Source organism: Tinamus guttatus, unplaced genomic scaffold (genome assembly GCF_059628265.1).
Source record: "Tinamus guttatus ecotype Peru unplaced genomic scaffold, ASM5962826v1 Tinamus_guttatus_pri_ptg000546l, whole genome shotgun sequence".
Taxonomy (NCBI): Eukaryota; Metazoa; Chordata; class Aves; order Tinamiformes; family Tinamidae; genus Tinamus; species Tinamus guttatus.
The window spans coordinates 1,135,547-1,149,929 of record NW_028289080.1 but is presented as its reverse complement, the minus strand read 5'-3'; the positions used below and the strand labels follow the sequence as shown (position 1 = coordinate 1,149,929).

The 14,383-nt window shown below is 61.5% G+C and overlaps 1 protein-coding gene across 1 annotated transcript in view; it reads left to right on the top strand.

Annotated features, from left to right (window-relative positions):
• The window catches only part of KDM2A (lysine demethylase 2A), a 42,513-nt gene extending 28,610 nt beyond the window's left edge, over positions 1-13,903 (top strand). The window contains exons 12-22 of the mRNA XM_088534289.1: positions 529-655; positions 2,053-2,480; positions 7,798-7,881; positions 9,163-9,429; positions 9,597-9,728; positions 9,807-9,896; positions 10,690-11,402; positions 12,453-12,616; positions 12,985-13,143; positions 13,331-13,546; positions 13,686-13,903. Of these exons, the coding sequence (XP_088390415.1) occupies positions 529-655; positions 2,053-2,480; positions 7,798-7,881; positions 9,163-9,429; positions 9,597-9,728; positions 9,807-9,896; positions 10,690-11,402; positions 12,453-12,616; positions 12,985-13,143; positions 13,331-13,546; positions 13,686-13,867 (2,562 nt within the window). The 3' untranslated portion in view covers positions 13,868-13,903. The remainder of the gene's footprint in view (positions 1-528; positions 656-2,052; positions 2,481-7,797; positions 7,882-9,162; positions 9,430-9,596; positions 9,729-9,806; positions 9,897-10,689; positions 11,403-12,452; positions 12,617-12,984; positions 13,144-13,330; positions 13,547-13,685) is intronic.
• Positions 13,904-14,383: the final 480 nt, after the last annotated feature.

Sequence of the window (14,383 nt, the reverse complement as noted above, 5' to 3'; positions counted from 1 at the left end):
CGTGGCCACTGTCACCCGGGGGGAAGGGGGGTGCAAGGCAGGCTGCAGTGGTGACAGAGCCCTCGCAGCCCTGCGACTTAGCAGTGCTGCTAACTCCTCTCTTGACGGAGCATCCCTTTCCCTCCACCATCCATATTATCCTATGGATGCTGTGCTGGGGCCTGGGAGGAGGGCTTGAGCTATTACCTTCAGCTAAAACCTTGCATGGCTCTGGCTGCTTTGTCCTGTGTTTAGCGAGGAGGAGGTCTGGAGGGGGAGGTAGGGCCACCATCCAAAAATGAAATGTTTAGTGGCTTGCAAGCAAGTGGTGCCTGGACTCTGCTCTGCCTGATGCTAATATCCTTTCACAAGGAGAATTACATTAGACTGCCAGAAGCATGAGTGGATGCTGCTGCACATGTACATGCATTTCCTGACTCCCAGGAGGGGAGCAGTCTGGCTCGAGGCAGTGGTAATAAGAGCTGTTTCTGTGCAGCCCTGTGTTGGAGGGGGCCTGAACTGATCCCTTCTCCCTTGCCTCTTTTGCAGGTCCCCAATAAATTTCGTTATCCCTTCTATTATGAGATGTGTTGGTACGTGCTGGAGCGCTACGTCTACTGCATCACCAGCCGCTCACATCTGACCAAGGACTTCCAGAAGGAATCGCTCAGTATGGGTAAGCCCTCTGTGCTCATTGTCCGGCCCCTACTCCTTCCTCACACGTGTTGGAAGTGCCTTTTTTCCACCTTCCTGCTGGGATACCATCTGGCTTAGCAGTACTGCAAGCAAGGGAGGGCTGTGCAGAAGGAATTCGGGACCATCGCTTCCTTAACCTCCCAAGGTGGTTTCTTTGGCTATTTCCTCCCTTTTCCCTGTTCGCTGTGGTGAGCGCTCAGAGGGGAAGGCACGCTGGCTGGAGGTGATGTGACTCGAGGCAAAAAGTCAAAACTAGTCACACTGTCCCTTCCTCCTTTCCCCCTGTGCCAAGCCCGGATCCCTGCAACTGCAAAGCCAAAGCCAGCACGCGAGGTCCTGGCCTTGCTGGTGCAGGCAGGGCCTTTGGCAGAGGAGCACGAGGGAAGCAGCAGTGAGCAGGGCTGGGCTGCCTTCTTGCTGTTCAGGACCTTCCTGCATGCAGAGTGCAAGGTGCTGTGGCAGGTGCTGATACAGATAAGTGCAGGAGCTCTTACAGAAGAGGAGAGTTTGGCCTCCTAACAGCCAAGGCAAACCAGCCTGTGCAGACGTTCAAGAGATGATTTGTCCCAAAGACCCCTTTTTGGAAGGAAAGAGCTGGAAAGCCTCTGCCCTAGGCCAGTGAAGCAAGTTTGTCCCCTTACCTCTGAAAGGGTGTAATCATTGGCTCCTGGGCACTGCTCTTCACAGCCAGAGCCTTCCCAAGGTTTTCAGTTTCTGTCCAAAGGGTCCTAGCAGAGCGAAGCAGCTCCCTGCGCTTGTCCCTTTACTGCAGATCTCCAAGATCCTCCTTCAGCCGCTTAGGTTCTTGGTTTGGGACAAACTGGTTATGCTCTCTTGCCTGGAGGCTTTCGGTGTCTCCATTGCTTCTTTACTGCTGAACAACGTGAACTAGGATAGAGATCTGGGAGGAAGGGAGTGGGACAACCATCTTCCCTTTCAGTGTCGGGGAGGGCGCTCTGTCTGTCACGTACAATCGGATTCAGAGCCCTCATAGCCACCTAGTGAGTTCGCATCCTCTTCCTCCCACAATAAAGGCAGGATTAAGGTCTCAGATCACTCCCAGGAAGTGGATCTCTCCCAGGTGAGAGCTTGGACCTCCCCAAAGAAAATCTCGTCCTGGGTTTTGCTGTTTCCTCCTCTAAGAGGTTTTTCCTGAGAATGCCACCCATCCTTCCCTTGAAAAGAACTGGGAGAGGGGAAAGATTTTAACGATGGTTTTCTAGCAGCCACATGCCCCGTTTTCTCTGGCCTTGTCTCGGTACCTCCTTGTGGCTTCAGTGCCTCTCCAGGGGCTGGGGAGATTCCTCGAGAAGGCGAATGTCTCTTGTGAACGCCCAGCAGCTGTGCCCTCCTCTCACCTTTTCTTTGTCACGACAGATATGGAGCTGAGCTCTTCAGACTCGGTGAACATGGAGGAAGAGGAGGAGGAGGAGGAGGAGGAAGAGGATGCAGCAGGGAAGGAACCCAGGCGACCAGTCACAAGGCGGTCTGTTCTTACCAGCCCCGTAGCCAATGGTGCCAATGCGGACTATGATGAACTGGGCAGGAGCTGCCGGAGCAGCCTGCCGCCGCTTCTGAAGAAGTCCCCATCTGTAGACTCCTCTGACTCCAGCCGGGCTTCCCAAAACGGCCAGGCCTGGGAGCCACACGGCGGCAGCCCAAACAAGAGCAGGAAAGTTCACCTGACGCAGTTCGAGCTGGAGGGGCTGCGCTGCCTCGTGGACAAGCTGGAGTCGCTCCCTCTGCACAAGAAGTGTGTCCCCACCGGCATCGAGGACGAGGATGCCCTCATTGCTGATGTCAAGGTATGCAAGCACGAGGAAGCTGCAGCCGCTGCCCTTCTGCTCTCTGTCCTTGGGGCTGTCGGGGTGTGCTTGTTTTATCACGATGTCGTGCCCCGGCACGGACAGGGTGACGTGGCTGCAGACCTGGTGTCCTCTCGTTTTGCTGGGCGAGGCTAACGTGACGCCGGCCAATGCAGCCCTGCCTCAAGAGGGTCCAGGGTGTATTTTGGCTCGGGGATGAGAGACGCAGCAAGTGCTCCTAGCCACGTGGCTGAAACACTTGTAGCGAGGCCCTTTTGGCCCTGTCTGTGCTCCTGGTGAATGTCGGGCACTAACGTTCATTTGTGAGGTTGTTCCTTTCCTGTTCTGGCTCAGGCTGCTGGTCACTGGAGCAGGCAGAGCCCTTTCTTTGCCCCAGGTGGATTTGGCCTTGTTCTGTTTGGTCTCTTGCACAGGATGCATCTTAGCTTATACGAGAATGTTTGTTTTATTTGCCCTGCTTTGCATCCTGTGCTGTGTCAACCAGAGCTGCCGTATTAACATGATCAGCTTGGGTCTTTTAACCCTCTCACTTCAGGGGTTAATCCCCAACCTCATGATAATGTCAACCTTGCTTAATTCCTCACGTGTCTCCCTTGGTCTCTAAAATCATAGTTAGCCATCACTGGGGAAGGGAGCGGAACAAAACTCTTCTGTTGTTTGTCTTTTGGAAGCTGACACCAGTGGCTGTGTCTGGACATAAGTGTCCTTGCTGGTTTGTACTGGTCCTTGTACTGGTCCTTGCTGTTTTGGGGGTTTTCCCCAGGCTCTGTCTCCCAACTTTGTGTAGTATCTGGGGAAAACCATGCTGTGCTGCTTGTGTCGCAGTGCTCACAGAGGTGGAGCATGCATAGTTTTAGATGTGGTTTATGGGAACAGCGAGCATGCGTGCTGTTGAGGGGGCTGTGCTTATGGTTGCTGGAGCATCTGTGGCCTTTCTGGGTGTGCGCGGTGGCCTTGGGGACACAGTGCGTGTGTTTCACAAGCCAACGTGGCAGGGGTAACCAGAACCCTGTCCTGATCCATAGGATGCCCTGGGGAGACTGGAGCTCTTGGACTGGGAGACTGGTGTGATCTGCTGGGTGTTTTGAGGCAGAATATTCAAGGTTGCCCTGTTCAGCGGGGTTTTGAGATCCATTCATAGGACTTGTCATGTTCTGGAGCTAATGCACACGTTGTGTTGATGTGACCCTTGTTCATCTTGTGGCCCACAGTTGAGCTGGGGGTGAAAGTCAGTGCTGACTAGTCCAAGCAAGTGGCTTCCGTGAAGATCCTGCTACTTGAAGCTAGATGTCCTCCAAGGTTTGGAAGCATCCTGAGTTTTGGGGCTCTCTCTGGCCCATGGTATTAACAGCTTCCTAAGTAAAGTATCTGTTCCAGGGCCTTCTCAGAGTATAAAAATCCTTAGTCATCAGACTGCAGTGGTTGAAGATATCAGAACAGATTTGTCTAAGTGTAATAAACCTTTACTTTTAGCCCTTACCCTTTTTTCTTAGGGGTGATGGAGTTGGCAACTGAGGGTGGCTTTTAAATCAAAAAAAAAAAAAAGGCATAAGAAATTCCTTAATTAAATCTTTTAATTGGCTTGAGCACTTAAAACCCTTCTGAGTGAAAGTCTAATTTTTTTGTGTCAACAACCAACAGAACTGTTTGGAGATAGCTGCTATGGAGAAGCGTGGCGCCAGCGTGTTCATTTTGGGCAGTCACTTGGCTTATTTTGCTGCCATCACCACGTAGCTGCATTTCAGCTGGGCAGATGCTGCTTTGTGGAAGGTTTTTGATGCGGTGGCAGTGGGAGCACCTGAAAACGGCCCGTGCTACGTGATGGTTGTGGTGCAAGGCCGGAGTTCGGATCGGGGGGTGGGTTTGCTGTATGCATTATATGCAATGTATGGCCCTTCTCTCCACTGCCCTTTGCGTGGTGATCCAGTCTTCGGGACGTCTCTGAGACGCACAGGGAAGTCCTGCCTGAGCATTTTGTCAAGTAGAGCTTGCAGGTGTCACATGGTGGGGCCTGGTACTTTGGATTTTACAAAAAGGGGCCTCCAGCTCCGTGGTGGGGGCATTGGCTGTGCACCGAGGCTCTGTAAGTCCGCCCCAGACAAGGTTAAGGCCATGTCGGGCTGCTCGGAGCACAACGCTATCCCTGCTTCATTCTTGACCTCTCTGGCTGTGCTCGTCTCCCTGGGAAGGCTCTTGATGACATTCTGAGCTAGCAGCTCTCCAGTGTCCTCATCAAGAGAGCCCATGTGAACCAAAGCAGCCCCTGACTTGGCGTTAGGGGAAGATGTGCCTACAGGCGACGGGATAGTGGCACACAGCCTTGTAGCCCTTGTGGCTGGCTGGGAAAAAACACATCTCTCTTTGGTCATGTCTCCATGCGTCACCTGACCTTTGGTCTTTGGAAGGATCAGTGACAAAGAGGGGACCTCTGGGAGATCCCATCATCCCGCGTTTTTCATGTTCTGACTGCTTCTGCCTACCTCTGAGCCAGCCTAGGGTGCGATGGCTTCCGCCGCTCGAGAGGAGGAGATGAACATGGTCTCCGAGGGTCTGGTTCCTTCAGCTGCTGGGTTGTCTCTAGAGAGCTGCCGGGATTGCTGCGTGCTCGGGTGTGAGCCAAGGCCACGTGTGAAGCAGGGGTGCCAGTGCCACCAAGCCTGGGAGCTACTGCACGGGGGTTACTCTTCCCCTGGTGGGTCAGGTCTTGCTGAGACATTGCCTGTGCCCAATCCTCTGCAATCCCCGCTGCAGTAAATCTGCCCTCTGGGATGCGTTTTCCTGGGGGAGCGCCTCTCCTGGCGGGAGAAGCTTGTCGAAGCCCAGAGGATTGAACAGGGCTGATCCGTATCCTTGTGAGAGGCACGTGGTCTTGGGCCACTTCACTCCCTCCTCAGCCCCTCGAGAACGGCTCAGCCATGTGCAGAAGGGCCGTGGGATACGGAGGTGGCTCTGGGTGGCCTGCGGGCTGCTTCCCCTGGCTAGAAAGAGTCAAGGTTGTCTCCTGGTAGGAAGGCAGGACCGCCTGTGCTCCCCGCAGGAGAGGCGGAAGAGCCGCGGCGCGGAAATCTGAGCGCGTGCAGGTCCCCTGCGGCGCCGCCGGCAGCACGAGGCGTCCGCAACGTCCCCCCTTCCCTGGGCAGAGGGCCGGAGGGCTCAGGGTGCCGCGAGGAGCCACAAGCCGAGCGGGCCTCCTCCTCTGCGGGGGCCGATCCGTGTGGCAGGGTCCCCAGCGCCACGTGGGCAGCGCTATCCCCCGGGCTCTGCAAAGCTTCAACCCGCGAGGTGTCACGGGGGATTTACCTGTCTGCATGGGGACAGTTGGGACCTAAAGGCCTGGTCTGCACGCACCTCGCTCCGCTCTTCAGGACAGGAGGCGCAAAAGCAGCGACCGCTCGCGGGTGTTGCGGACGCGGAGGAGCGGCGGCTGCTCCGGAGGCGCCAGCTTTTCGGGAAGGGCGTCTTCCCCCTCAGGAGCTGCGCTCTGGAGGCCGGGGGCAGCCGGGGCAGCGGCGCCTTGGCAGCACGGCCGCCTCCAGGCTGAGCTCGCGGGATCCGCGGGCGAAGGGGAGGTCCGGGAGCGCAGCGGGGCCCCGCAGCGCACGTGCTGCAGGGGGGCTCCTCTTCCCCGCTGTGCCGCAGCAGCCCCTTTTCCCCGCTCCGAGCTTCCGGCAGGAGCCCCGCGAGCCACCCCGCCGCAGACAAAAGAGGCGGCGGGTCCCGCGCGGCTCCCAGCGCCGGCTCCTCGCCGGGGAGGGGACTGTGGGCCGCGCCGCGCGGGCCCCTGCGCCAATCCGCGCGGCGCCTCCGGGCGCTGCGGCGCGGCGGCTCTGCCCTCCGCTCGCCCGCCGCTTCTCTTCTGCCATCTTCCCGCTGCAAAGCACTGCTGGGAGCCGCATGGGGGTGACGCAGCAGCATTGTTTCAGGCTCAGGAAGCTGCCGCTGCCGCCCCAGCGCTCGGGGAGGATCGCGGAGCCGGGGAGGAGCAGGGGACGCCTTGGGGCGGGGGCGCTCTCCCGACTATGTCCCTGAAGAGCGCGAGCCTGGCGCGAGTCCGCTCGGGCTGAGCGAGCGAGCAGAGGTGCCCGGGAAGCTGCCCGGCCCTCGCGGCGCGGGCGCCGGAACAAAGAGCGCTCCGCAAACTTGGCCGTGGCGGCTCCGCAAGCGCAAGGTCAGGCAGCCGGCGCCGCCGGCGCATGGGGAGGGCGCGCAGTGGGAGGGCACCCTTGGCGGGAGCCGGGGCACCCTCCGCTTCCCCAGAGGGCCCTCGGGCCGGCGCTGGCTCTCGCCGGTGCCCTTGGCTCCCCTGGCGAGTTCCTGCCCCGGGCGGAGGGGGAAGGAAGCGCGCGGCACTCGTGGGCTCCCCTGCTCATTGTCCGCTCCCTCCGGGACGCGGCCGGCTCCGTGCGGAATGTGTCCGCGGGAAACCCTCGCTCCCGTCCAGCTCGGAGCACGGCCCGACCGCCGGCCCCCTCCGCGGTGCCCAGGGCAGGGGGAGCCGTGGTCCCTGGGCCTGACCTCCCCTTGCAGCGCGTGCTCAGGTGAGCCGCGGCCGCGAGGCGGGAAGTCCGTGGGCAGCGTCCCGCTCCGCTGGGAGCGGTGCCTCCCTGCCCCCTGCCGCAGCCTCCGGAGCCGCGTGGGGGGAAGCGCTTGGAAAACCGCCCCGCGCCGGGGCTGGCGCGGGTGCCCCGGGGGAAACCGGCCCCGTCCCCGCCTGGCAGCGGGAAGCGCTGGGATGCGGCGCCGGCAGGAGGCTCCTGTGAGCGTAGCCATGGCAACGCCGAGTAAATAAAGCACCTTTGGTGGTGGCAAATTCGGCGGGGAGTAGGAGGCCACAGCGGAGGCAGGGGGCGAGGAGGAGGGCAAGGCAAGGTGAGCGCGGCTGCCCGCGGCGCTCCAGGGCCCTGTGCCCGTGCGGGGAGCAGCCAGCAGCCTGCACGGCGCTTGGGGCACCGCAGCCGCTCCGTACCGGGGCTGCGGGACCCTCGTGCTTGCTTCCCTGCGGATGCTGCCTCCGCAGCGCGCTCCCCTCCGCCACGGGGCCTCGGGGCTGAAATGCAGCTGATGAAGGCGCCCGCGCAGATCGGCTCGGCGGAGCGTGGGGAGGGAGCGTTGCTCGCGAGCGTGGGGAGAAGAGGCTCCTTCCCGGCCGCGTTTGAAGCGGGCCGGCCTTGGCGCCTGGCCGGGGGCCACCTCGCTGGCGGGAGAGCTGTTTCACTCTGCTCACACCTGGGCTTTTTGTGTGTCTGCTCTTTTTTTTTTTTTTTCCCCACCCCTTCCTCCTCTATCTCTCCATCAGCTGCTGCTAGAAGAGTACGCGAACAGCGACCCCAAACTGGCACTTACAGGCGTCCCTATCGTCCAGTGGCCCAAGAGAGATAAGGTAGGAGCTGTGCGGATGGGGGCTGAGGAGCCGTTCCTGGGAGGGGGCTGCATGTGCCTTCGCCTGGCCGTCAGCCAGCTCGCCCCTCGGGGCTGGGATGCGACGGCACCGTCCATGCCACTGCCTGGGCAGCCCCAGCCAGCGAGCGCCGCAGGGCAGAGCACCGCGGAGCCAGAGCAGGGCATCCAGCTGCCCCTTCAGCCCCCGGGACGCACGTGCCCGTGTTCGTAGCTCTGGAGATACCTGCATCGGTTCCCCGCGCTCGCCTCGCGGCTTGGAGCTGCGTCGCGTGCAGCAAGGCAGCCCTTGGCGCCTGCTCGCCCGTGCTCTAGAGCTGGGCCTCACAACCACAGGGAGGGCAGCCCCTTCCCACCAGGAATCCCTCCCTGCAGAGAGCAGCCACATCCTCCAGAGAGGGCTCCCTGGTCCTGCCCTGCCTTCTGCAGTTGTGCTCGGAGCCCAGGGGCCGAAGCCAGGCCGCATCATGGACTGTCCTGCTGGGCAGGCATGGGCCCTGCTGGGGACCTGCTGGCCAGGCTTTTTGTCCCCTCCACAGGCAAGCGGGGCTCCTCCTGTGGGTCCCTGCTCCTCTCCTGCTGGGAGATGGGCTTACGGGGGTTGCCCTCAGAGCACCCTTTGGAGGTGCTTGTCTCTGCTCGCCCCTTCCAAGGGGATCCAGCACAACCGTGCTGGTTATTTGAAGCAACATAAGCATCTTCTTTTGGCCCAGGCAGCTTTTTCTGGGGGTAGCAACGTGGGGCTGCCTACCCGCTTCGGATGCAGCAGTCAGACGCTCAGCACATCCGTGACCCTGACCAAGGTCCTGCACGAGTCCCTCCGCTCTGAGAGTTCCCGAGACAGGTGGAGCCCTGTCCTCTTGTGCTGCTTGGGCCAGGAGCTAAGGCCTGCGCAGAGACTCGGAGAGGCAGGAGAGACTTTCAGGCTGCCCACAGAGGCTTTCTCTGGTGGCTTGCTTCAGAAAGCAAGCCGGTCCCCTGAAGCACAGCGATGCTTGCAGGCCTCAGCAACCCTTTGCAGAACCGCTTCCCTCCCTTGGTGGGGAGGAATGGGAACCTTTGGCAGGCAAAAATGAACACTGAGCGAGTGCTGTTCACAGAGGTTCCCTCTTAGCAGTGTTGATAGAGACTTCTCCTTTGTCCTGCAGCGAGGTGAAGGAGCTCGGGAGCTTACTCTGGAGCCGGAGACCGGAGGCTCTCTGATGCAGGCAGAATGCAGCAACCTGCCCCATCTCATGCCACTTCCCTCTCTCTCTGTTGCCAGCTGAAGCTCCAGGCCCGGCTGCGGGTCCGCCTGCCCACCATACCCATCACCAAGCCTCACACCATGAAGCCAACCCCCCGCCCAACACCCGTCAGGCCCACGGTCTCGCCCATCGTGTCGGGAGCCAGGCGGAGGCGCGTGAGGTGCCGGAAGTGCAAGGCTTGCATGCAGGGCGAGTGTGGCATGTGCCACTATTGCAGGGATATGAAGAAGTTTGGTGGACCTGGTCGGATGAAGCAGTCCTGCGTCCTCCGACAGTGCTTAGCGGTGAGTCTGTGGCCTGCCCCTTTTCCCCAAGAAGCCCCCTGCAGCCGAGCAGCCGCCTTGTCTGGCTGGGTAGGGTCACAGAGAGGAAGGCAGTGACAAGATTTTTGATTCAAGGGGGGCACTCGGCCCCTAACTTGCCCTGTTTTCACCCCTGCTTTCCTTTGTAGCCTAGGCTGCCTCACTCAGTCACTTGTGCACTTTGTGGGGAGGTGGATCAGAACGAAGACTCGCAGGACTTTGAGAAGAAGCTCATGGAGTGCTGCATCTGCAATGAGATCGTCCACCCTGGCTGCCTGCAGGTGAGGGGCTCGCACGCCGGGCACGAGGGTTTGGCTGCAGGGAAGGGCAACCACTGACCGACCCTGTCCTCCCTGCAGATGGACGGGGAAGGGCTGCTCAACGACGAGCTTCCCAACTGCTGGGAGTGTCCCAAGTGCTACCAGGGCGACGACACTGAGAAGGGCCAGGTACGACGTGAGTTACGGGGCGGAGGTGGCGTGTCCTGCATCCCGCTGGCGCATCAGCGGGGTTGAGCCACGCCAGGCCTCGGAAACGGCCACGGGAATGGCCTGGTGACGCAGGGGCAGCGGGGCCGGAGGAGCGTGGGCAGGATTGCAGGGTGGCTTGGAGGGGAGGCAGGGAGCAGTGAGGCAGAGCCTGAGAGCAGGCGTGATTCAGGGCACCGCGCCGTGGTCCTTGGGGACCCGGCAGCACCCTGCGGGGCTGGAGGAGCCGCCGGATGCTGCCGCAGCCAATTCCTGGCACCTCGCAGCACAGGGAGCTGACAGCCCCATGCTCTCTCTCCCCGGTGCTCCCAGCAAGCCAAGGCCAGGCTCCCCCAGAAGCGGCAGGGGCACCCGGGGCCCTCTGCCAGGCAGAGTGCGGCCAGGAGACCAGCCTGCGGCTCCTGGGTGACCTCTAGGACTGTGCCCGCTGTCGCGGATGGAAAGGTGGCAGCCAAGGCAAGCCGGGCTGAGCGCTGCGGGCCGGGGGGCACTCTCCCCTTCTCCTGGGTGCTGTGCATGCTTGGGGTAGCGTCTACCTGGTTCCTGCGAGAGGCAAGGGGCCGCCAGGCACAGGGTGGAAAGTACCTCCCACCTCAAAGGCGTCGCTTGCGACAGGGAAGGGACATGTTGGTGACTGGTGCACGTGAATGCTGGTCTCAGCGGGACTGGGCACGAAGGGTGCAGGCAAGGAGGGGGCCCGTCTCCAGGCCTGCTGCCGCTCCCCCCGCTGACCTTCCACCCCTCTGTCCCGCAGAAGCGGAAGGTGGAGGAGAGCGACGAGGACGCGGCGCAAGCCAAGGTGCTGCGGCCCCTGCGGAGCTGCGAAGAGCCCCTGACGCCCCCTCCCAACTCGCCCACCCCCATGCTGCAGCTGATCCACGACCCGGCGTCGCCGCGCGGCGTGGTGACCCGCTCCTCGCCTGGCGCCGGCCCCAGCGAGCACCACAGCGCCAGCAGGGACGAGCGCTTCAAGCGGCGGCAGCTGCTGCGGCTCCAGGCCACCGAGCGAACCATGGTGCGGGAGAAGGAGAACAATCCCAGCGGCAAGAAGGAGCTCTCGGAGGTGGAGAAGGCCAAGCTGCACGGCTCCTACCTCACCGTGACGCTGCAGCGCCCCACCAAAGACGTCCATGGCACTTCCATTGTCCCCAAGCTGCAAGCCATCACGGCGTCCTCCGCCAACCTGCAGCACTCTCCCCGCGTGGTTGTGCGCCACGCGCCAGCCAGGGTGCCCCAGCGGGGCGGCGGGGACGAGGAGGCAGCTGCGGAGGAGGACGAGGAGGAAGAGGAGGAGGAGGACGACAACGCGGAGGAGGGGGGGGCAGCCCGGCTCAACGGCAGAGGCGGCCGGGCGGCGGAGGGCGAGGAAAGCTGGATGCAGCGGGAGGTGTGGATGTCGGTGTTCCGCTACCTCTCCCGCAGGGAGCTCTGCGAGTGCATGCGGGTGTGCAAGACCTGGTACAAATGGTGAGTGCGGGGCCTTACGGGGGGCAGCGAGGCCACGCCTGCCCTGCGCCCTGGCTCGTGGCTCAAACATGGTTGCACCAAAGCTCGCGTCCGAAAGGGACGCAGCCGGAGGCCGACGAGGGAGGGAGGCAGCTCCCTTCCAGCACCGCGGGAGCTGTCGCTTGCTGGGCAGCGGCACCCTTGGGCCCTGCAGCCAGCCCTGCTTGCTGTTGCCTCCACACGTGTGCCAGGGTCACCTGTCCACGATCTTCCTTCCGTCCTCTTTGCCGGGAGAGTGGCACGCTCTTGCCCGAGCAGCCGTTTCTCTGCTTTTTGCCCTTGCAAGGTGCTGCCGCCCTTCGCCCAGCCGCTGCTCGGCCTCGTCTTGGCTCTCGGTGGCCTCGTGGCGCCTGGCTGGCGAAGGCCGGCTGCGGTGGGGCTGGGTTTGCTGCCTGCAAATGCCTCGGGGGGCAGCAGGCCCGAAGACAATGCTGGCACCAGGACAGCTGCGGATGCAGGGCTTGGGAACAGACGGTGACTGGAAGCTGGGGGGTTTCTAACCGCCAAGCAGCGGGAATGACGCTACGAGAGCAGCCGGGGCCGCTTTGACTGGCAGCTCATGGGGTTTGTGCGATGCAGTGGCTGCAGGAGACGTGGCCACTGCTGCCCGTGGGAGTCCTGGGGGCTGCGAGGCTCTCCCCTTACCCATCACAAGCCTTTAGGGCAGAGCTGGGCTGGGCTTGGGTCCAGAGGCTGCCCAGGCTCCCATGGGAGCTGGGTTTGTGTCACCTCCACGCTCTGTCGCAGCTCCTGGCAAACCGAAGAGCCATAGGGTGGGACGCTTCAGCCCTTAGCCCTGGCAGGAGGTGTGCCCAGGACGGGGCAAGCAGACCCACAGCTGTGACTCAGTCTTGTTAGGTGGCAGCAAAATCCTGCTGGGGTTGTTCTGGGCATTCCTGGGCCACTCACCGATCTCCCCACGTGTCGTGGTACTTGCAAAGAAGCCTTTTGTCGCACAGCACTCGCCTCTGGCTCCTTGGCTCCTAACCTTGTCCTTCTTCCTGTCCCTAGGTGCTGTGACAAGAGATTGTGGACAAAGATAGACTTGAGCAGGTGCAAATCCATCACCCCCCAGGCACTGAGCGGCATCATCAAAAGACAGCCCGTCAGCCTCGACCTCAGCTGGACCAATATCTCCAAAAAACAGCTCACGTGGCTTGTCAACAGGCTGCCGGGTGAGCAGGGCTTGGCGCAGGCTCCCTTTCCCCTGCCACCAGCCTGGGTGGAGGCTTCCTCTGCAGTGGGGCTGCAGCCAGAGGCAGGTTCTGCGTCTGTGGTACCTGCTGGGAGGAGAGCTCTTGGCTGCTTGGATCCCACCAGCTAAAAAGCAGCTGATATTGTGTTTGGGTGGGTGGCTTGGTTGGTTGATACCCACCTCCTGCAGCTGTTTTTGGCCTCTTGGCAGAGCCTGACTCCCCATCTCTCCCCAGGCAGGAAGGGGAGCTGTTTCCTTGTGTGCCGGGATAAAGAGGGCTGAGATTTGGGATGCCTTGGAGCTGACCAAGCCCGACTGACTTTTTACCTTTCCGCCTTCTCCCGGCAGGCCTGAAAGACCTCATCCTCGCGGGCTGTTCCTGGTCTGCGGTCTGTGCTCTCAGTACCTCCAGCTGCCCCCTTCTCAGGACCCTCGATCTTCGGTGGGCAGTAGGAATCAAGGACCCTCAGATCCGGGACTTGCTTACGCCTCCAACAGACAAACCCAGTAAGCGGTTTCTCGGGCTGCCGCAGGGCGATGCCGAGGCGGATGCGAGCACGGAGGGTCACCGCAAGCCGTGGGGAGCCGCAGGAGGGAGGGCGACTTCTGGCCTGTAAAGCAGGGGGGTGTTGCCAGCTCCGGCGCGCTCCGAGGCAGCGGTGCAGACGGCCGCGTGTCCCCTCTCCTCCCACAGGTCAGGACAATCGCAGCAAACTCCGCAACATGATCGACTTCCGGCTAGCCGGCCTGGACATCACGGACGCCACGCTGCGGCTCATCATCCGCCACATGCCCCTGCTCTCCCGCCTCGACCTCAGCCACTGCAACCACCTTACGGACCAGTCGGCCAACCTCCTAACGGCCGTGGGCTCTTCCACACGCAATTCCCTCACCGAGCTCAACATGGCAGGTGGGTAGAGGGCTCTCCATGCCCTGCTGCGCTGGGGAGGGACGGGGCGGACAAATTTGCTGTCAAGAAGTGGCTCCTGACGTGGGAGTGTAGCGCTGGCTTCAGGGAGGTGCTGCAGCTCTCTCTCGTCTCCCCACAGGCTGCAATAAGCTGACAGATCAGGCCCTGCTGTACCTGCGACGTATCTCCAACGTCACTCTCATTGACCTACGAGGTTGCAAACAGATCACCCGCAAAGCCTGTGAGCACTTCATCTCGGACCTGTCCATCAACAGCCTCTACTGCCTATCCGATGAGAAGCTGATCCAAAAAATCAGCTAGAGACCCCCTTTTCAGGCAGACTGAGGAGAAGGAAAAGAGCCCATCCCACCCCTCTGAGAGCCGCTCCTCTGCATCCCCACCCTGCCCTCTGTGTCCTGCTGCTGCCTTCCACACAGCTCAGCAGGCAGGGCCGCTGCTGGCCTCGCTCCGCCGTCCTTCCTCCTCCTCCCCCTGGGACTTCGCGGATGGAGATGTCCCACCAGGCTGGCCAGTACCAGAGGAGGAACAGGCAAAGGGCCAGGAGGAGTCCCGACTTGGAGGCTGGCTGCTCTCGGGGCAGAGGTTGTAATGGAGGTCTCTGTGCAGAGAAGGGGGGCACCGTCTTCCCCCTGCTTTTCCCCTCCTCGCCATCTCCTCCTTGCCTTGAAACACTTGTCACTTCCTGGCTAGCACAAGCGCGAGGGTAAAGGTCTCGCCAAGGAAGAAGGAGCAGAGCTGGAATGAACCATGCCCTTTCTTACAACCACCAGCCCCTTGCTTGCCCTTGGCAGCTGCGGGGGCCTGTGATCAAACCCC